The following is a 22,881-nucleotide window of genomic DNA, read 5'->3' on the forward strand; positions in this document are numbered from 1 at the left end:
GAAATGGATAAACATTGTCAGCTCTCTCTGTGAGATTTGTGATGGTTCACCTGCAAAGAAAAGGCTTGGGATGTGCTGAGTCCTTCTGAAGCTGCCATGGGGCCAATGCAAGTCTTCTGTCTAAGACTAATGAAATGAGAACTAGAATTTGAAGAGAAGTTTCTTCATGTGTTTTGTTTAATGAAGTGATTTTTGTAATTCCACCTGTCTGTAGAAATGTGCATTTAGTCTTGCTTTTGCCATACAGGGCAGTGCAATTGAGGGGTTTTTCATCTTTTCTCTTACAGGCCATTTCTCGCTTGTGTGAAGATAAATACAAGGACTTCAGGAAAGCTGCAAAGAAACGGTCGGTCAGTGCTGACAATCTGACTGTGGTTAGATGGTCCCCTGCAATTATCTCCTAACAGAGGAGACTGGAATATTCCTACGGACGTACTGTTTCATCCATCCATTTTTTTCAGAGTGGGCTGGGGGCGGGGGGATAAAGAAAAAAGACTTTTGATTTTTTTTATTTTTAAATCAGTCAAGCTGCCTTTACAGTGCCTCCCCATTGTGTAGCACACGAGTAAAATACCTAACGGAAGGAGAAATGGAGAAATCGGTGTTTGGGAGAGAAGATCGGCAACAAGTATTTTCTCACTTCCACTAACAGCTTTACACTTTTTATGAGGAAACAGCAAATCAGGTGCTTGGAAGAAGAAACAAAATAATGAAGTAGAGGCAGAAAAATATTTAAGAACTGTGCCATTTTCTATTATACTGTACTCATGGAGGGAAATGGCAGCATGAAAACAAACATGTAGTCAGATGACTGTGCACTAGAGGAATGACATTGGGAGAGTTCCATCTTAAAGATTTCTCTTAATATCTTTTTTGTTGTTGTTGWTGTTATTGTTTTTTTGCATTCCTCATTGCTGCTTCCCAGAATAAATTCTTCCCCTTGCACAGCAGGAAATACAAAGTCTGTATTTACAGTAGCACAAGCCCCTGAATAAATAACGTTGGGTTTTTTCACTGCACTTTTCTCTGTAACCTGTCTTATTAGCATTATTCTTCTTAATTATTATGCATATGTTACATTTCTTGTATGCCTTTTATTGTATTTCAAAAGAGAGAACTTGACCATAGTGCTGAACCAAAAGTGTGTACAGGGATCAGAAGATCTTCATAATTTCATGATGTGTTTTATTTATAGTATACTTGGGTGTGTGTGCCTTCCAGAGGTCTCGGAATCATTTATTTTTCCATAATATAAAGATACAGTTGTTAACGTCTTGAGATGATGATGATGATAAGACTTGGGCCAAATCTCTGAAATTTGCAACAGATCTTAGGATCCTTTTTGCAGATTTTCATAACATTAGAAGTTTAGCAGAATTCATTCATTTTAAGGGAGATTTTTTTTTATGGCCTGACAAGTTCATTCCTTCACCTCCAGGTCCATTGTTGCAAGCAATATTCTCAATTTTTATATGTTTACTTTAAATCAAAGTGAGTCTGTTTGTATAAAATAAAAAATAATAAAAAAAATTGTTCCAATGAGAAGGCCTGTAGAGAAGAGCAGAATGGAAATCTTAGCAAGGTATCTGTCACAAGGAGATTTCATTTGGAAGCTAAAATACAAACCCTCATGTTTTTCAGTGTAGGTGCTTATAGAAATTAAAAGTAACCGAACTGTGAATATAATTTCCAACTCCGATTATTAAACTCTTCGGTTGTTGTAATTATTTCCCTCTTACTGTGGCTGTTGCCCTCTTGGCAATTGTAAGAACCTTTTATACAAAATTACTTGTCAGTGTAAGCATATTTGCTTCACCGCAGGGTGATTTTTTTTCCCCGATTTTTTTTTTTTKYRCAGTTTAGAAAGATAAAGCTGAAAGCTCGCAGCTCCCTGAAATCCTGTCCTTGTGACTATCACTGAGCAGAATGGCAGCAGATGTCCCTGACTTGTGCACTACTGTTGTAACCCACGAAGATTCCATGTTTGTTTTGTTAAGCCCTATGGGCTTGTAGCAAACCTGGGGGCCCAGGGATGCACACTTGACTCCCAGAGCGATGCTAATCCGGGCTCTCCGGGAGGGGAGGCACCGACACAATTGAAGTAGTGAAACCAAACAGTTTTCGGTCACCTTTCCYATGTGATGTGTTTAGTTTGAGACATGAAGGCTTTGTCCATAAATTCTCCTGATGTCCTTCAGGCCTTTAAAATAATCTAAGTCTCATCACTTCTTGTTGTGCCAATGCATCAGAACTGTGAGTATCCAAGTCCATTTTTCCCTTGAACATGGAATGTAAGGCAAGTGTTTATAAAAAATTACAGCATTTGAAACCTCTTTACAGATAGTATCAAAAGGAACATTTTCAGAGCATTTGAAATTCATCCTTTATAAGCATAAATTTAGGCTTTAAAATATGTAAAATATTTTGATTTATCAACACTTTGCTAAACTATTTTCCATTTAACTTGATATCAGGAATATTGGTTTTATCCATTTCTGGGTGATAGAGATATGAACTTTGGATTATGTAAAGATATCAATGCATCTACTATAATTTTTGTGAAGTTTATTAAACTACTTTAAAGATTGTATAGTCTATTTATTGTATGTATGTACATACAGTCTGATACTTTAAAAAGTGGATTCCGTAAAACCTGGCTCAGTCTTGTTTAGACTATTGAATATCGTTTTAGCCTTGTGCACTGGACTCTACCTCTGTATAGGAGAATTTTCCAWATTCTTAATTAGTACTGATTCTGTGATTAACTTGGTTATGTTTCTTGCACTAAGAATTAAAAAAAATCTGCTGTAAGTGTGGATTTTTTCTTTAGTTTTACCATATGAATCCTCTCCGTTTAGACGGATGTTTCTTTCCCTCATGGTTATAGAATRATTCTTCGCTTTTTCTTCTGGTTTGTTCCAGGGTTGCCAAAAAATACAGTACCTGTCAGTAAATCTGAATGAGTGTCTTTTGTTTGCAAGGTATTCTATACCAGGTAATTAAAAATGAATTCTTATTTAGGATTATGTTGTGTTTAGTGTAGTTTTTTCAGCATTACTGTATGGAAAATGCCATTGCAAAGTTAGAGAATATCACCAGAGATGTAAGAAGGGAGAAGAACCATATAGCATTTTAATTAACAGCACAAATACATTGTGTTTTGCTGTAAATGTTTTCTGGATTAAGGTTTTCATCATTGCTTTGGTCACCGGCTCAGAAATGAAAAGGTGTAGGAGATATAATAAACCTGTCCCTTCAAAGATCATTGTCTTAATGAATTATTTTTATATGTTGAGCCAGTGGGCCACTTGTTTGGTCATTTATGTGTTGATATTTGGATCAATATTTGAAAAAGGCATCTTGTAAGGGTTTTAACCATGCATCCATATGCAGCCCAGAGTTGCTTCCCTAATTCCTCTTTCCACCTGCAGACCTGTTTATATTTGATTTGCAGTTTGTATTTCATWGTTTGTCAGTGACATCTATCATTCTGACAGACACTGTCTTGTGGGACTGAGAGCTCAGGAGTCACAGGATAAAGTGCAAAAACAGTCAAATCACTTATTTCCACCTTTCACAAACCAAACCAGTTTTCAAATGATACACATGTTTTATTGCTAAAAGCATACAAAGTCCTGTCCTATGCCATGAAAATAGTTTTGTTTAGTTGGGGTTTTRGGGTTTTTCTTTGAGAGAGAGAAATTAGCATATATTGTATAATTACTGTTTACATAGTCTAAACTAAGACTTTGTGTTTTAACACCTTTCTCTCTATCTCCCCAAATRCCAGAAACCTTAGCTATAACATAAGATTAGAAATAACAAAAAGGTGATCAGAAAAGGCTGATGGTGTAGTGATGGCAGATGACAGATATGTAGTGCTGGCTATATATAAAAATGGCGGTATGTGGGAGTAGATAGAGGAACTGAAAAAAAACAGAAAAAGCCCCAAAATCTTTACACCTGAAACAACAAATTATTTACAGTTGCCCTTAGTTGGTAATGAGCATCTCACTTTCCAGTGACACATTTAAACTCTGAAGTGCTGCCCATCCGCTGCAGACTCCTGGTGCTCTCTGCTTCTTCTTGGTCTTCAAGTGGAATTCACTCAGCCTACCTTTCAGCACTTTCCTCACTTCTGTTTAAAACACATTTTTCTGTAATCAGAATTTCTTTTTTTTACTTGAATTGGCAGTTKTTGACAACATTTGCCTACTCGCAGTGATGTTACCACTTAGTGTCTCTAATGGGTTCTGAGAAATCAGCTCAAACACGAACATACCTGTGTGAATGCACCTACATGGACATGGAAATGTATCTACACCTAAAGTGCAGTGTCTTTCTGCTGTTTTTGTCTTTCTTGTCTTCAACTGAACTCTGTCTTGAGGAAACCACTGAACTGGTGAGACTCTGAGCTGCATAAACTAAAGGTAATCATGGAGGATACATAAYAACAGCTGTTCAGAGAAAATACCTTAAAAAGGGAAACAAGATTTAGAAGAAGAGCTGCTGCTCATAAGGAACACAATAGTGATAGCAGACATGGATTATGATTGTTGTTATGGTCCTGAAAATGATTGTTTCACRATATGTGTGAATCTGCTTTTCTGCATCTTCTTGTGAGATTCCATGAAAAGTAACTGGTGAATTGCAGAACCAGAGCCTGAAAAAGATTGAGAGCATTGAGGCACTGGGACAGATTGCCTAGAGAAACTGGATACTCCATCCCTGAAAGTGTTCAAGGCCATGTAGGATGAAGCCCTGAGTAACCTGATGTAGTGGAGGAAGTCCCTGCTCATGGCAGGAGAATTGGAACTAAATGATCTTTAAGGTTYATTCCAAATCAAACCTTTATATGATTATAGCCAAGAAACCCAGGCTTGAGTTTATTTCCTGGCTTGGATCATTTGACTCTTCCCACTAAAGAACAAAGCAACAGGATGGCAGATTGAAGGAGGGCAGATGACACAGCAGTACAAATTGACTGTACTTCTTGTGTTGCTCCTAGAATAATTGGCCTGATGAAATTTGGTGTAAAAAAAAGAGTTGTTTTTTCATGCCCTTCACACCATTTATAATGTGTTTCAGTATTTTCAGCAGAGACTTTCAGCTGTTACACCTGGAGATATTGTTTAGTGATATGCTAAGCAAACTTCTTGGGGTGATGAAAAGTGACTGTAGACCTATGAGTTGTCCAGAATCTCTATAGAGTTGTAAAGCTCAAGGTGGCAATGGTCTCCACAGAGGGAGAGCAGCAATGTCCTGAATGAGTGTGCTTGAGAACACCSAAAACAATAATTTTGTAGAATAGAATTTCCCCATCTACTTAYATAATTTAGTTACAGTACTTAATTTAGTTTCAGATTTTTTTCCTTGCATTTCTGACACATACCCTGGGGTGCTGTGGTARCTCCTGCAGTAAAACTTTGAAGCTGGAAAATCTCTGGAACTTGCACTGCCACCCCTTCGAATTCGCTGGCAGTGAAGTGAATCCTCAAAAAGCAGATGAAGCTTACTCATGTGACTTGAGAGCTTTTCTAAACAGGCATTAGAGTAAGATGTGCATGCAAGAGATTCCACAGCACACTTAAGTATAAAGCTAATTCTTATCTGTATGTTTTCTTGCTTCACTGCTCTGGGTTTTCATGCTCCTGTATTTTAGATGTTCATATAAATTATTCTCCATGGAAACAGTCTCTTGGGAGCTGGCAGCTGTGGTACCCTTGCTATCTTATATTTAAACAATACAGATCATCCTGTGGCCACATAATTCTCTTTCATTTGTTTTAGACAAGTGAAGCATTCTGCTGTAGAAAAAGGAGAGGCCCAATAGATGAGGATTTGGTGTGTTAGAAGGGCTATGAGGCAAAATTGTGTATCTTTTCTAAATAATCCAGGAAATAGAGATGGGGAAAATGTACTTTCTGTGCTGTCAATACCAAAAAGCATTGATATTTTCAGTAGTGTGATGGTGTTAAATTTCTTGGGCAAAGAGTTTCAGGGATTATTGTCTCCCTTCAGTGGGACAGAATATGCAGATTTTTTGCCACAGTTCTGAGGAGGAGGAAGACCAGGCTGTAMAGAGCAAAGTAGTACAGAAGAACATATAAAATACATAACACCAAATAATCTTGAATACCAAGGATTAGAATGGCAGAACTGTCTGGGTGTTGGTACACAGTGTTTGGAAAGTATTGGTGGTCACCTTACTTACATAACAACATCCTGTTCCTTTTTTGTCCTTACAGTAAAAGGTCACCCCTGTGTAGGCAATAGTGTAGTACAYATTGTCAAATATTAGAATATAATCAGTAATATTTGGAGATAGATCTTACAAAAAATAAAAATGTAAAAAGAACAGGAAGAGTTCCTGTTAAGAACAAAAGCTGTAGGKGGTAACCTAATGCTGCTATGGGGCTTCATCAGCATAAATATCAGTTGCTTGTGGCAACTCTCAGTACATGTCAGTCACACTTCTGAAGTCACAGGTAGGGAAGGTGAGAAGAATTGCAGAGAACAGGCCTCTTGCTCCCCAAAAAATAACAACCCAACCCCAAGACCTTTGCTGTTACAGTAATTCTKCATTAGACCTAGCAGAGTTTTGAACAGAGACGGAAAATTATCTTCCAACTTAGGTAGTTGCTTTGCACAGAAGTACAAGCGGTCTAAATCACCACCAGCATTTGCAACATTAAATATTTAACTTATTACTGYCAACAGGTACGTACCTTACCTTCTGCCACAGGAATGAGTGTGTAYTCTACCAGTGCTTTATAGGGCACCTCTTCTAAATCTGTCGTCTGAGAACTGGAGGAATGATTCTTGTAACCTGGGAAAATAGTTGGGTGTATCTTGGTAATTTTGAATGCTGTCAGGTACGGCRATCTTCCAGATCTGCCTGATTTAAGGCTATGGATCAATGGTATCTTCAGCTGAACAGAAAAAAAGAATACTACAAAGCATAAAATGACAGTACTGACTTCATCCAGAGAAATTGTGGTCATGTCACCCTGACACTGAGTTTCAAAGGACCGGGCTGATTCTTCTGCTTCCCCATTTAATCATGAATCTCAGTGAGAACATTGTCGGTGTTTCTGACCTGGGAGAAATCTAGACTATGAAATSGTTGCTTGTCTGTGGTGGCCTGTCATTGTAGTACATCAGAAAGGCTTTTTTTGTTCTGCTCTGTTTTGCTGGCATGTGGCAGAACAAAGTTGTTCTGCCCCTTAAAGTGTGCAAATARCAGAACCATGTGTTAGCTGAAACTGTGTGCTCAGATTTCTGATTCCCAGCTGTGACATTTTCCTGTAACCTTTTCTAAAATAATTTTCTCTTAGAAAAAGGAGCCAGGGYAAGCAATCAGTTTTAAATTTTCTCTGAAATATATAGCAAATCAGCATCACAATTTTTCCATTTCAGTTTTTTTTTTGAAGATTTCGGACTTGAGCTAAATTTTCCTTGGCAACTCAGTACCAGTATGCATTTGAGCATTTATTTTTGGTTTCAATTGCATTAGATAAGGAATTTCTGTGGYAGTTGCTAACAGAAAAAGCAATTATTTAAAATGTCATTTGGACCAGTTGTTTGCCCCCTGAGGAATGCATTTATCTGGATTCTTTTACTTACTGAGAAKAGATAAATCCAGTGATACAAGAATGCAGGTTTGGCCCTGTCCCCTTCATTCTGTTACATGAACAATGATCTTTTTACAATTTCACAATATTTGTAAGAAATTTTACAAATTTCCAGTACTTTCTGTATAAACTGAGAACTGCAGAGGATTGGGGTTGCAGAGAATAAAAGAAAACTGTGGCTTTGATTTCTGATAATTAGAGAAAAAAAATTARAACAGACTCTAGTATCTATCTCCCTCAGCTTTTCTTCTTCATAAAGTGTCCTTAGAAACAGTTTCATCATCTACTGAAAGTCCTGTGTTCTCCTGAAGCAGGATTGCTCAGGATTTGAACAGGGAGCCCCAACTCTCTCAACCCTTAAAGTCCTGAGGTGCATTCCCAAGGAAACCAGGGAAATGCAGTATGAAATGGTGATTCAAGGGAGTGGGGGAAGAGGATCTCTTGGGATAGTCCTTGGGCTGAGCCAGTGGTGGGTGAGAATTCATAATCCATCTTACACTTTTGAGGTTGAGGTAAAAATTTTCAAAGGAATGAGAGCTGGGTATTGAACTCCTATTAATTTTACTAAGGACTGAGTMATTGAGCTGAATTTTAGGATGCTTTTTGAAATAAAAAATCCTGGTTGATAGAATATGAATACTGTTGTTGTTTCACAAAGGGATTCCTTGTGTACTGCCCAGTATGTGTTGAGCTCATTAGCAATGATTATTAAAAATGCCTCTTGAAAGAAAACAAAGCAGAAACCATGGAAACTGGGCAACTGTTATGGTAGGACTGTATTGTAAAGCAAARGTTTGGGGCAGAGGGCAAATTCAAATTCTGCAATAAAAATTTTGGGTATTTTTTCCTAATGTTGTGGAGGCTGACCAGTCTGAACTTTGTTTAAATGACTTTTTGCAAGGCCACACTAAACTTAAATAAATAGTTTAAGGYCAAAACAAACTTCATAAAATCATAATGTGATGTACATGTCATAAAGGTGAGGTGAAAAAACTCAACTTTGTGTTGTCCTTTAAGTGGCCAGATGTACATACATCAATTGTACATCCTGATATTGAAGCAAGAAATCTAATAATTCTTTTCTCTAGTAAGTTGTGAGTAGCTGCTRTGAGGAATATTAGATTTTTCCCTTCATTGTTCATTAAACACAACTGAAGATTAAAATTTCTCATTATGAAACAGTAAGATGGAATTACACATTSTTTTTAGACAGAAATACTCTTCTGGATAAGGATTTTATTATGCACATACAGCTCTTATTTATTGAAAGCCATATTTTCAAAACAGATGAGATTTAATAGAATGTACTTTTTGACTTCTGCATAGGAATGAATTTGATTTGAAAATTACATTTCTTCACATGTGAGAAGAAATCCCCMGTTGGTACTGCCTGCAGTGATTCCTGAAGTTTAGGCTGTATGTGAATTAGAGGGGGAAAATCCCTTTTCTGTTTTCAGCTTCCCTCTTCCATTTCTGTGTTAGTTTAGCCTTTTCCCCAGTGCTTGGTTTAATGACCACGTAGACACAGTGCATCTGTCCATGGTGAAAGAAAAAGCAGTGTCAGCGTTCAATAACAGAGACAACAGTGTAGGGTTTGTTTCTTAAAATGATCGGCCATGAAACACAAGAAGGTGTAAAGAACCCTTATTCTGAGGCCACAGTGGCTGCCTGTCTGTTAAATCTAAGATGACAGATTTATTTACTGAAATCCAGGACCAACACAGTAACCCCTTTTGTTGTGCATGTTGTGAACAGGGATATTTGCTCCCCACAGCTCTAGCAATATTCATACCTAGAAACAAAGTATTAAATTTAAAGCATGGCAGCCAACGATATTCTTGCCATCTTCTGTTTATTATGAAATCTTTTTCCCCATTTGCTAAGGCATTTTTCTTATTTAAACAAATTCCATGGTGTCAGCACACCGTGCTCTTTGCCTGCCTGACCATTGCTAGGTGTGGACCTGCTTGAAGGAAGAACTCCTTAGTGACAGATGTTGGGCACTAATGAAACATGAAAACACCTGCTCATCACAACATTCCAAACCTTCAGTTTTGCATTTGGCACTGTGAAAAAAAGGTAAGYGTAAAACTCAGTGTCAAATGTTAAGTGCAAAATTTAAAGAAGAGCTGGAACCTCTGTTACACAAGATATTTTTTGGTGTTACAGGAGAATAAATTTCAGTAACAATGAATGTTACAATATGCTCATGTAGCTACCTATTTCAGTTGGAGTTAAGCAGATGCGAATAATGTGTTTTTGAAAATCCAGTGGACTCACTTTGTACTTTTACTACTTAGTAAATTATATAGTTTTGCAGAAATTGGCTCTTAGCTCCTGAATGAGAATATCTTTTCCATTACTTATTTTTCCTTCAGATCTGTCTTGAAATGTTCAAAATTCTTTTTGAGTAGTTGTGAGGTGGCTGAACCAGTGTCTGAAGAAAATCTGCTTTTTCCATTTTTTGTCCTCTTAGAAGCAGGKTCCCTTTAGAAATATGACCTTTCTGAATATTCAAATATTTAGAATAAGGGACTCTGAGACAATGKAGAAGAATGGTCTAAATCCTTAAGAGCATGCAGTAAAACACAGCCTTTTTTTAGATTTACTAAATTAGCAGAGGAACAGTGAGACAACACGACACATGTGAGGCACTGAGGCACCAGGCTTAAGTGTCTGAGAGGACAGAGCTGGTGTGGAAGTCAGCAAGGTCAAGTCCAGTCAATATAAGCAGCTAAAAATGAGCTGAACTTCACTGTTCTGGATGTCCTTCTGGGCTCTTTCAGACACACATGCATTGGATATTTGTGTGTGTTTGACCATGTGTGCATGCAGCTCCTCCCTGGGAATGGAAGACAGGAAGAGATGGGGAAGAAGGACACACATTTGTTCAAAGTTTCCTTTCCTTGCCTGAACTCTGCCACTTTGGGGTCTGACAGGTCAGAGGCTGAGCACTGAGGAGTAGGAGCACATTGTTTAAACTCCCCACTGAACAGTTCCTGATGGAAAACATTCACTTCTCCCCCACCTCAAGACAAATTGCTTTTTAATGTGCACTGTCCCTTCCAAATAGATTTCCCCCCTCCATYTACAAATCACCTTCAGAAGAGCCAGATTTACTGCAAGATTTGTCACTAACACATAATTTTTGCTAACTAGAAAAATATTAAGTRTATTTTAAAGTTAGACTTTAAAACATTAGACATGCATCTGTTTTTTCTTTGGTAAATAATGATTTGCAGGAGAACCTGGACTGAAATGCCAGATCCYTTTCTGTATTAGGGAAGCTGCTGTGCTGACCTCTTTTGCTTTAATATTAATTAAGTTGGTTAGAGGGAGGTTGCTTCATTGCCAGGTGCTGTGTAGGGTTCAATTCCCCTTAGTAACTCCCATTTCAGGGCACCTAAGTGTCCTTAGTGTAGGGCTTGACTGGGTAAGACAGATGGGTTTGGGATTTGCCTGGGAGGTTTTTGATGTGAGATRTAGCTTGTGGTACCTTCAGGTGACTGCTTTGACCCTGAAGTTGCTCCAAGCTTATTCTGCCTTACCTCTGGATGTCATTCTGAGCCAAGGACTGGCTGAAGTGTCTTTGCTTTGTGTAAACTAACCCAGGTCTAAGCCTGGGGACGTGACACGTGTCCACACTGCAGTGACATGCAGTTCCAGTTCAAAATATTTCAGTGGGTCACTCACAATGATGGAGTCGCATCTGTGAATTTTTTCAGGATCAAGCCCTAGATCTGTGATAACAGGTTATAAATGGTGGACAGCAGTTGTGAATTTTAAAATAGATTTAATTGTATCTTCTTATGTTTCATTGTTTGTCTCTGAAAGCTTTCCAGTAGCTTTCATAGCCCTTCCTAAAATCAGATGTGATGAGGTACGGCTGGATTTCAAAGTTTAACTACCCAAAACCGTGTCAGGGTTTTCTATCTGCCTCTCTTTTTAAACTGGAATGCAGTGCAAGTTCACAGATTTGACAGTTTTCAAGGCTGGGAGGAGTTTGTGAGATTCTAGAACTGGAATGGAGTGGAGTGATGGGGCTAAACATCCTCTGAGGTGGGACATGGTGGCACTGGGGACGTGCAGGGCTGGGGTTCTGCTGCTGCCACATCCATGATACAGTGCCCTCCCTATTTCCTTACAGCCCTTCCAGACCAGCAGGAATACAGGGAACAGCTAAAGGTGAGTAATAAACAAGGGGCATTGTATGGTGAGTATCTTCAACTGTGATATGGAAAACCTTCAGATGGGAACTGTGGCCAAGGGATGAGGGAACTAAAGCCTGGGTTTTGTGGAGACCAAACCCTTCATGACAACCACCAGGGACTGGAGCCCAAAGCTGGACTGGTGACAGAGCCTTGGGAAGAGGACACACCACAGGAAGAAGAGTTGGATTCAAGTAAGATATAAGCTCTCTAAAAAAGCTAAAATATAAAAAAGCTGAAGCTGTCTGAAAAAGCAGAAATATAATTCAGGTTTTCTGACCTAAGATAAGCAGCACAGTTGCTYTGGGGGGTGCCTGCTTGCTTTCAGAAGAAAAAGGGCCATCCTACCTCAGCACATCCATGCTGTGGGATCAGATGTTGTTGCCTGGTATAGTTGCACAGGCAGCAGTCTGGGGGTTTAAATTCCTATCTGTTATCCCTCTGACACAAATGGCAGAGGTCTCACAGCAACAACAAGCCAGGATATTTTAACTGGCAATATTGACAGAGACAATTTATAGTCTATTGTGTGAATGCAGCTGCTGAGCATTCATATCCTGCCACCATCCTGGCATTCTTGACTTTATTTTTGACAAAGGGTGTTTAACCAGGAATACCTTCATTTTTCAGCATAATTTATATCTTGGCTATTTGCATCTTTTCTCTGTTGCCTTTCTCCAGCTTTCCTTCCTTCCTTCCCGTGCTTCTCACACACACATATCATTGGTTAAAACAAAAAAAGCAAAAGAAAGTGTTTGTGGGAGAGAAATGAAGCTAAAATCATCATCACACACCATAAATAAGACTTGATAACAGAAGAGACGTCTGTTTGGCAAATACTTCATGTAAATCAATTCTGAAACCAAGAAAATTCCTGTATTTACTACTGCAATTAATAATCTCTTCATGCAGATAACAGAGAAAGAGTTTTGAAGGGCCATCATTTCCAACCCCACTTTTAGGGAGGAACTTTTTAGGGTTTACTTAGGATGGGGCTTACTACAGAGAGGACACTCAGTGTGTTCTGCCAAGACATTGCAGAGCAGAGAGCTGGGGAGAAAGTCTGTGCATTTATATTTTACTTTATAAAACCATTTGTTTTACCATTTATCCAAGTAARATGTGTTCTGTCATAAAGCCCAGCCCGGCTGCAGTGCCCTAAGTGGTTCAGAATTTCCCTATGTCCCAAAACTGGCTGAACAGTGGTTGGAAGGCTGTGGTAGATCATTTTCCCCAAGGTAATCTGGGAGAAAAGTGAGGTGAGGAATGAAAAGCTGAGAGTGTTATTTTCATCCATGTTTTTTTCCTGGGGTTTTTCTGGGGTACAGTAACACAATGTGCAGGACCTGCTGTGCATTTGCACCTTGCAGTCAAGGATCACTGACCCTGCGGGCATCCTGCTCCAAAGGGGAGCTCCCTCCACCTCTCCTGAGGGGCTGCTGGGTGTCAGAATGCTGATCAATCAACCCTAGGATCTTGTCAGTGATGTCCAAGCAGTTTTAGTGACCAAGCAGCTTMGTACCAAGCAGTTTCAGCAGAAAGGATTGATATAAATTAAAAGTGACTTATGGCATCTTGAAAAACAGCCCCACCCTTAGGATTTTTATTTTTTAAAGCTTCTCCTGTTTTTCATCTTGCCTGCAAGGGGGTTCAGCCTGCTGGCTGTCTCAGCACAGAGGAGAATTTGGTGTCGCTGTGATTGACAGGGCCATGGCATTCTGTCAGGGAGATTTTGATTTAGAAACCGAATGGTTTTGGGAAATTTCAGTGGGAGAGCTTCCAGTGACCTGAACCGAAGCTGCCTTTCAAACACAGGGATGCTCAACCTTTTCTATCCCCTTTCCTTCCCTTATCCATCTGCARTTCTTGTGGGGAGACAGAGAGGTCTCTGTTATTTCCTGCTCCATGCTATTTTTTTCCTCTCTCCCTGTCCTTCACCACTGAAGTATCTCAGCAATGCCAGGAGGCTGGAATGCCCYGGGAGGGTAAGAATAGTCCACAATGGCACAGTTCACTCCTGTTGTTGTTTGTCCACTCGCAGTTGCCTGGACAGAGGATCCACACAGAGGTAGGAGCAACTGGATCTGGCAAGATAGAGCTTTTGCAAGACAAACTGTTAAAGCTTGAAGATTTATTCCAGCGTTCAAAACTAAGTCCTGTTCAAATCATCAAAATAATCCTTTATCAACCCATTGTTGTAGCCAGATTTCTGTCCTTGACCCTTAGCAAAATTTCCTTCCTTTTTGTTTTTTTCTTCCTTTTTTTTTTTTTTTTATCAACCCATTGTTGTAGCCAGATTTCTGTCCTTGACCCTTAGCAAAATTTCCTTCCTTTTTGTTTTTTTTCTTCCATTTTTTTTTTTTTTTACTCCTTTTCTTCCCTATGTAGGTCTAATCTCCTTTGGAAATGACAAAATTGTCAGGACATCAGGAGCTGGAAGTGTTTTGAGCCTGTTCAAACATGGAGCACTGGGACTCGCTGGGATTTTTGATTGTCACACTCAACTATAATGTGACTATTGTAGGTAAGTACTTCAAAAGAGCTCTCTTCTTTATTTTGCTGCATCATATCCTGAATCCACCCAAGTGTCCTAYTGATAATCAACTTTAATTTCAGGCTCTGATTCTGTGATCTGTACAGTAAGTTGTTATCTTGATACKTGATAGAATATGTTAATATATCTCTTGTTAAACAAATTACTTCTCCCTCTCTGATAGATTTTTCATGAACTTGGCATAAAATAATCTGGCAAGTCTTTCAAATTTGCCTTTTCTTGATGACAGAGCTTCCTGTCAGCTGGAAGTAGGGATCATGGTAAAACCACGCAGAAGTAACACTGAACTTATACCACATAAAGTGAATGGTAGCAATAGCTTTAGTGATAAATGGAAAAAAGTTTAAAGAAGAGGACAGAAAACCCACTCTCTTTAACAGGAAGAAGTTTGTGGTTACTACCATTGTGGTTAATTATAATTTCTTTTCATTCTTTATTTTTATAAACAAATAAAAATCACATGCATCTAAAAAAAGCAAAACAAATCAAAATACTTGGGGTTTTTTTCCTTAGCTAATTATTTACTGTTTATTTTTTTTACCTCTGTTATTTAAATAAGATGCTGTTCCTCTTTCACAGGTGACTTTGGGCAAAGTCTGAGCCCGAGAAAAACTTTCCAGGGCCCTTTAAAGAGSCTGTGCCTGCAGCAGTTGCTGTGGTTTGTGCTGTGCACTGCTGGGAGCATCCAGCTGAGCCCCAGCAGGGCTGGTGGAGAGCTTTGCTCTTGTCTGTTTAATCAAGATTGAGTCTTTAGGGACGGGGATGCATGGMGGGGTTATCTCTCCAATGTGTGTCATACTAAACTACTTCCTAAGGAGCCATTGATTTTCCTTAAGCAGCGCTCCCTATTGTACATGTTCTAATTAAAAATTGATAGTGAAATAGCATGTAGTATTTTGAGCCTAATTAGCTAATGAGCTTCAAACACTTTGAGGTCCTCTCAGGGAAAGAAATGCTACCTAAGGATGAAGTATGGCTCGCTGAAGATGACAGATTCTGTAGAGATGGGGTTTTTATTGACCCACACTGTGTCAAACAGTAACAGAAGAGTCTGCCAGCAAACACAGGGAGTTGGAAACACAGCAAAAAACACCACCACAGCTCAGGTGATTAAAGGTAAAATGGAAAGTCCTTGATTTATGGTTAGATAATATATTCTTTAGGAGCAGGRGTTTCTCTGATATTCTCTCATAAACCTTATATGTTCTTCACCTTTTTCCTGCTGGTTTTGCACTGCAGAGTGCAGTTTTACTGCTCTAGCCCATCATCAGTTCACTGGCCACAAATGKTTTTTAGGGGGCACTTGAACTGCATGTTCAGTACAATAATGGGTATCCCACAATGCTGCAGATATATTTGAGTATTTTAAATTCACACCAGCTACTGGGAAATAGCTGTAGAAGAAATATAGAAAAAAATTCTCCAAGACAATGCCTATAAATAATTATATATTTTATAGAAAAATGCTTTGTGATCTGGATTTTTTAGAAGTCTTTATAGTGTGTATTGGTGCTATTTCACAGATTGCACACAAAACCTTGTGTGCATGTGAGATGTGCATTCACTATTAATGACTTGAGCTTTTCAGTACATTTCTCAGCCATTAACTCTGTGTAACATACTTCTCTTTAGTCACTGAGTCTTGCTGTTTGTCTGCCTGTGTTTACAATTGGTGTCTTAAGAATTCTTTAAAACAGAATTAATCTTATCATTATTTTATGTGGGTTTTTTTATCTTTTTGTTTTAAGTGGTTTTTTTTCCCCTCTTCTTGTAGAGAATTATTAAATTAAATTACTTTTTCAAAACTATATAGGGAACTACTGACAGGACTCAAAAGGAAACTTGAGAACTTCAAATGCTAAACTTAACTTCAGATGTTGATTTWTTCCATGTGCTTGTACAAAATGCATTTTTAACTTCTGACAATAGAATGGTATATCTTTAAGCCTTCCCATCCTGCCCAGGAAAAGGTTTTAGATTTTCATAAATCAGAATGGTTTGACAGAAGGGATCTTCAGGTCTGAGTGGAGAAAAGCTGCTCACCGTGGTGAATAGAACTTGGAAACCGCGGCCAAGATGAGGGAGCCAAAGAAGCAACAGAGAGAAATGTCTGGGGTACACATATGCACACACAAATGTACATTTGTAGAACAATTTGCATTAGTTTGTTAATAATGAAAATAATAATTAATTAATAGCTTGCTAGACAACACCATTCCAGACACAAGGGAGGGATTTTGTTGGCCATAGTAAACTTAAATACAATGTCATGGCCAAGCCCAAGAGCAAATGCTGTGTCACGGAGCAAACTCTTCTATCTAGGTGAGTCTCACACTGTGTTAACTGATCTGTATTACTGAAAAAGGGCAAAATTCAGGTTCAGGGGTAGAAACCCAAAAACAAGGATAACCTGTAAGTGAAATGGGATTGTTAACTCAATTTTGATCTCTTTTTATCAGACATGGATATGTTCAGAGTGTTTTCATTAAGTTTCAGTCGCCATGGCTTATTGCATGCCAAACTCCTACGCTGTCAAGTCTAGATGACGATTATGGAATATGTCAGCTACATATTTTAACTGGATTTTCAGTCACAGTGAAAAAAAAAAAAAAAAAAAGCCCAAGAGGAGCTAATAAAAGGGGAGACTCAACGCACAAGACATTTGAAGAAGTAAACAGCATCACTGCCTTGCCTGTCTTCCTTCTTGGGCTCTGACTCTTTTTCTTACCTTTCCTTCTCCTGCAGGCAAGATGTGGCTGATGTTAACAATCCTGCTGCGAATGGCAGTGGTGGTGTTAGCAGGTTACCCCCTCTACCAGGACGAGCAGGAGCGTTTTGTCTGCAACACCCTGCAGCCCGGCTGCTCCAACGTTTGCTATGACCTGTTCTCTCCTGTGTCTCACTTCAGATTCTGGCTCATTCACACCGTGTCTGTCCTGCTGCCCTATGCTGCCTTCAGCATCTATGTTTTGCACCAGGTGGCCGCGYACATTGTACGGATGCACTGCCTGGTGCACGGGGGCAAAGGAACCAAGGCTTTGTCGAGCCCTAAAGATGTGAAGGAGCTCTGTGCAAGTGCTGCTGGCAATAGATTAAATTGTGGTGCAGGCAATCTAAGTGTCCTTAATTTTTCTGGGGCATATACCCTCCATCTTTTCATTAGGACCCTACTTGAGGTCACCTTTGTGGCTGTGCAATATTTTCTTTTCGGATTTTTTGTTCCCGACCGCTTTTCCTGCTACCACTCACCCTGCACGAGCACCGTGGACTGTTACATCTCCCGGCCCACGGAGAAATCCATCATGATGATTTTCRTCTGGGGGGTCAGCACTCTGTCCTTCCTGCTCAGCCTTGCTGATCTCGTCTGTGCTCTCCGGAGAATGATGGCAAGGAAGCAGAAGAAGGAGCTGCTGCCAAASCTGTGCACAGAGAAGGAGTGCATTTTGCATCTTCCCCCTGAGCAGCACAGCTCTTCTCCACCTCAAAATGAAGATGGTGCAGTAGCAAACAGCTGTCAGACCAGTGATGGCTCCTGCTCACTTCTCTCTGAAGAGGAAGGAGAGGCTGTTCTTCATCCTGAGGGTGTCCCTCAGCCAAGTGCCAGCACTGACCTCAGCAGCAGCAGCAAATGCTGTGTGTCAGGAGATCTCACTGCCAAACAGCACAGCTTTGAGGAGCCCTTGGGTGCCACTGACCASCCAGGAACTCCCTGCAGGCAAGTGAGCTCCAGACTCCAGCAAGACTTCAGTAAAGACACTGCCCTGGCTTTGAGACCTCAGAATAAGTCTCCCCTTGGAGTTTCTTCCTCTATGGTTCAGAACAAGCTTTTAGGATTCTACGCTTCAGCTGAGATTAAAAGCCCTGATGCACAATCCAATTATAGCAGCACTAGTTGCCTGAGGTCAAAAAAGTCAGAATGGGTATAGAAGGCAGAGWGAGCACTACCCTGTGACCTTGACAGGGCAAATCATTGCATCACTGGAGAGGCTTTGGGCAGCTCCAGCTGARTCCTTTACCTGTGGTTATGCTGCAGAGACACTCTGCCATGCTGACCTCCATTAGAAAGGAGCAAAAACTTTGGAWGAGAGTTTGAAGGATGTTGCATTAAGGGACATGTTCTTCCGAAAATGTGACATCTTTATATTTCTCTGAGTGTGGATGACTTAAAAAAGCTGTGGACTSTCACTGATGTGACTGGCCTGGTTTTCCAGGAGTATGTGTGAACAGCTGTTTGCTCTAATCTAGTTTTATTGCCAAAGATTGAGCTTAGGAAAGATATGACTTTTAAACACTGTTGTGTATTGTCTACTGTCAGAAGCTTATTTATCCCCTCACACTAAATTYCTAAAGCCCACAGGATATTCAAGAAGAAGACTAGACAAAGTGTTAATGTGTAAAAATCCATGGATTTATTGCTTGCAGGTGATGCCTCTTCCAGCTAGCAATGCCAGGGCAGTACCTTTGTCTGACACTGATGTCAGCTCCAATATGTGAGATATTGGAGAGATATTGAAATATTGAGAGATATGAGAGATATTGGAGAGATAGTCTGAGATATTCAACTACYGCACCTTCCAGTACCCAGAGAGGCTGCAGAAAAMCCAGAGAGGGACTTTTTACAAGGGCATGTAGTGATAGGACAAGGAGGAATGGCTTCAAATTCAAGGAGGTTTAGATTAGATACCAGGAAGAAATTCTCTCCTTGAGGATGGTGAGGCAGTGACAGAGACTGCCCAGAGAAGTTGTGGATGCCCCATCCATGGGGGTGTTCAGGGTCAGGATGGGGCTTTGAGCAGTCTGATTTAGTGGGAAGTGCCTCTGCCTATGGCAGGGGGTTGGAACTAAARGACCTYTGAGGTCCCTTCCAACCCAAACCATYCYATACTCCATGAACTACAACAGCCTCCAGAACAGAGTGGCTGCATCCACATTAGCAGTGGGGCAGGGTGCTGTGCTCAAGAGCTCCTCAGATGAGGAGGTGTGAGCCWGAAGGGTGTCAGGGAGTGCTGCAGCCGCTGACAGGGACAGCAGCAGTGCCCATGCCCTGGCTCCATGGGCTTGCCCTGGTGTGGATGTGCTGCTGACACGGCTGCAGGGTGTTMCCTTGACAGTCACGCTGGGCTCTCAGTTTCAGGAGGTGGGAATGAGCCACCTGACCTGTTTTAAGTATCTCTAAAGGTAAGGTGAGTCACTTTCTGGATAGATCTATTTCTCCCACTATGTCATTATCTCAGACCTGAGTTCAGGGAAAATGGTTTCTACCCTGCAAGAAGGATATATTGGCAATGTCTGTATCAAAGTGCTCRCCCTCTTTGTCTGACACATTTCTAATGCTAATAATTTGAAAACATCTCTAAATGGAGTGAATCACAGATTTTATTWCAGTCATGCTTTGTGCTTTCCTTCAGCGTTAATTCTGTCGCATTTGCATAAGCGTGGTCCAGCACTGCAGCGCAGCAGTGTGTGAGATGAATTTTCTTTTAGCTACAAKTCAGTGGGGGTTGAAGGTTGCACATACCTGCAGGTCATCAGTGGGAGTGGATGTGGAGGAGCATGTACCCAGAGAAATGTGCTGGTGGTAGTGTCTCATAAAGCAGATTATTCAGAGGATGTTAAGARCTGTATTTGTAGGCACTGCTTGGAGCTGGAGTAGCTGTGATGCTGTTCAGACCTGGCACAGCTCTGGCCTTGCTCTTGGGCTGCCAAGTTTCTGTAATAACTCAAGGTCTGGCTCCTTTGTGCAGGACATGAAGGAACAAAGCTTACACATCCTTCCTTTTCTCTCCTATGGGTGCAGAAGTCTTCAAGACAATTAAACTCACTACCTCTGTGTATCATTTCTCTCATGTGTAAGGTAAAGACTGGCAATTATCCCTTTTCTTTTGTATTGCCCCCAAATTAGGTGGCTTAAAAGATAGTCTGAACAGAGACTTGGGGTCAGGAGCAAAGTACTTTGGGATCCTGAGGTAGGCTGCAGGCATCTKTAATTACTACCTTCTAAGCAAGGTTTTCCTCTCTATTAGCCCTGTTTGTTTCTTTTATCATGCATGCTTTTTGTGTGATTTGTCATTTCCAGGGTGGAAGCAGCATTAATTATTAAACYTATCATAGGCAGAAAAACATTAAATATTTAAACTTCTCGTCCTCCAAWGCCTCTTTAATGGGGTCGGTGCTGATTACACATGCCATGACAAAACATTGCAACAATGAAACGTTTTATGATTCATTGCATCTTCTCAGCGGTGAGGAGGAATGCAAGGAACAAATGTGGATTCAGCCTATTGCATGCATCCCACAGTGTGAGATATAAATAGGATAGGATAAATAATAAATGCRTTGTGGCTGGACACAGTTTGGGGATTTTGTCTCTGGTTAGACATTTTTTTAATGACCTGAGAGTCTCATTTCAAATCAGAAGGATGCTGTTTGTGTTTGAAATGGAAAGTGAAATTAGTGGATGTCCTCCTTTGCCTGCAGATCCTTCTTGTGAGATTGTGGCCTTTGGGTTGTGTTGCWCCTCTGCAAACTTGGCTGATTTTGGGACTTGTGGACCCATTGACACAATTGAGAGTCAGAGAAATAAGCACTTAATGTGCTTATAAAAACTGCGTATTACAAGAGAAAAAAATTGGTATGGGATTTTCCCTGGGGAGCRGATAGAAACCTCTGGCATCAGCCACCTGCTCCCAGAGGATGACTCAGAGTCTTCTACTGCTGTTTCTCCAAGTCACATTTATTAATTAGAGAGACTGCATGGATTTGCCAGCAAAGGGAGACCAAGGAAAGGAGTGCAAAGTGGGGCTGAACTTTTGTGAACTCCTAGAGCTCAAAGAAATTCTAAGCAACAATTGGGAGGGGCATCCACAGTAGGGAGGAGAAAACAGCAAAAAACATCTGTTTGAAAAAACAGAGGATCACCTCTAATTTGTCCTTGTGCTAATATCACTGAATGTGAAAATGTCCTAGACATGTCTAGATGTCTTAGAGTGAGCAAAAGAACTAATAGATGTGAAGAAAGGAAGCAACAAGATTTTCTGCTGTTCAAACAAAGATTTAGTCCTTTAAACTCATGAATTGGTTTCATAAGTTCTCCCAGAAATTATTATATACTCAGAAAAACATTACAAAAGATGCTTATGTTTACCAATGTGTCTTGAAATAATTTCTTAAGCCATCTACTTCAGAAAAGCATTTTGAAGATGGATTGAAAGCACAATAATCCTAAAGCTGCCCTSAGGAATCTTTGTCTTGTGCTCAAAGTGCAGGTGTCACTTGCACCCTGAGGTGGGTTTTTGGAACAATATATAAGATATCCAGATTTCTCATCCACTCTCACTGACCATGAGACTATCCAGAAAGGAACTGAGATCCCTGGAAATAAAGARTTGGAACTGATCATAAAATCTATGACAAAATTGTTGTCACATAAGAAATAATTTTTTTTTTTTTTAAATTATAAAATGTCTTTAAAATGTTGTTTTCTTAGTATCTTCAACTGGATCRTGGCACTTCTCTTGCTAAGTAAGTATCTAGTAGGCTGCTAGAGACCCAGAATTTTCATGTTTTTTATGCAGCAAAATCAAGTATCACTGGGAGTTTTTGCAGGGTAAGCATGATTGAAAGAAAAAAGAATCTATTTTGTTACCCCTAACTAAAATAGATTTWAATGTTTTTCTGAACAATTTTTWAAAAAMTTCTTTTGTTTTGTTTTGGAATATATATTTTCAATACCCAARTAAAAATCAAACTAGTTTAGAAGCCAAGTTTCAGTGAGTTATAATCACTTTACCCTCTTTTTGCACTCTCAAGGYTGGGTCACTTTGATTTGCTCTCATCAGCATAACAGAAAGCTGTGACTCTCTCTTCTCTTGTGAAAGACACTTAAGACAGGTGTCYAGGGAATGCATTATTTCCTGTCAGCAGCAGTTGTTCTCCATGAATATCTCAGTTCAGCCCAAAATAAGTATTAAATCTGAAGTCAGCAATGTAGAGACACCCTCARTGTATCCTTTCAAGTTATTATCTGCCCTTACATGATACATCATTATTTCAATTATTARCTTTCTAGAAGAAATCCTTAAAAGTATATTAATTAGACATTATTTCATTGCAATGTCATTATTACAATGGAGAACAGACAAATTGTTACTGCTTGTAGTATTTTAAGATAATGAAGAACTGCATCTCAGAAAATAGGAGTAGAGTAGTTGAAAAGGCTGTTCTTTAACTTCTGTCTTTTGGACTACTTTTAATAGCCTGATGTTCAACTGACAGRAAAGTAATTTTACAACATAATGTCTTACATTGTAATTGAGTTTCTAAAATGTTCTACAGATTAAATGTTCTCTGTTCACTCACASYGTGAACTCTTGGCCTGTGACACCCRACTGAAAAATGAGTTCACTAAGGCAGAAGTTCAGTCAGAATGCATCAACTGYGTCTCTATGCTAAAATTATCCATTGTCCCTGTAGATAGATTACAATT

General features: G+C 39.7%; 2 protein-coding genes across 3 annotated transcripts in view; both read left to right on the forward strand.

Moving 5' to 3' along the window:
* CCNY (cyclin Y) overlaps nucleotides 1–3,264 on the forward strand; it is a 119,340-nt gene extending 116,076 nt beyond the window's left edge. For both annotated transcript variants that reach the window (XM_057371145.1, XM_057371146.1), the window contains one exon: nucleotides 288–3,264. In XM_057371145.1, the coding sequence (XP_057227128.1) occupies nucleotides 288–404 (117 nt within the window). In that variant the 3' untranslated portion in view covers nucleotides 405–3,264. The remainder of the gene's footprint in view (nucleotides 1–287) is intronic.
* A 10,988-nt stretch (nucleotides 3,265–14,252) lies between these two features.
* On the forward strand, nucleotides 14,253–18,565 carry GJD4 (gap junction protein delta 4). Its single transcript, XM_057371157.1, has 2 exons — nucleotides 14,253–14,366; nucleotides 17,142–18,565. Exons 1-2 carry the CDS (start codon nucleotides 14,303–14,305, stop codon nucleotides 18,320–18,322), a joined length of 1,245 nt encoding a protein of 414 aa, XP_057227140.1. The 5' UTR covers nucleotides 14,253–14,302; the 3' UTR covers nucleotides 18,323–18,565.
* The last annotated feature ends 4,316 nt before the right edge of the window (nucleotides 18,566–22,881 follow it).

This window comes from Malurus melanocephalus, unplaced genomic scaffold (genome assembly GCF_030028575.1).
Source record: "Malurus melanocephalus ecotype Western Australia unplaced genomic scaffold, MMel_1.1 scaffold_142, whole genome shotgun sequence".
Classification (NCBI taxonomy): domain Eukaryota; kingdom Metazoa; phylum Chordata; class Aves; order Passeriformes; family Maluridae; genus Malurus; species Malurus melanocephalus.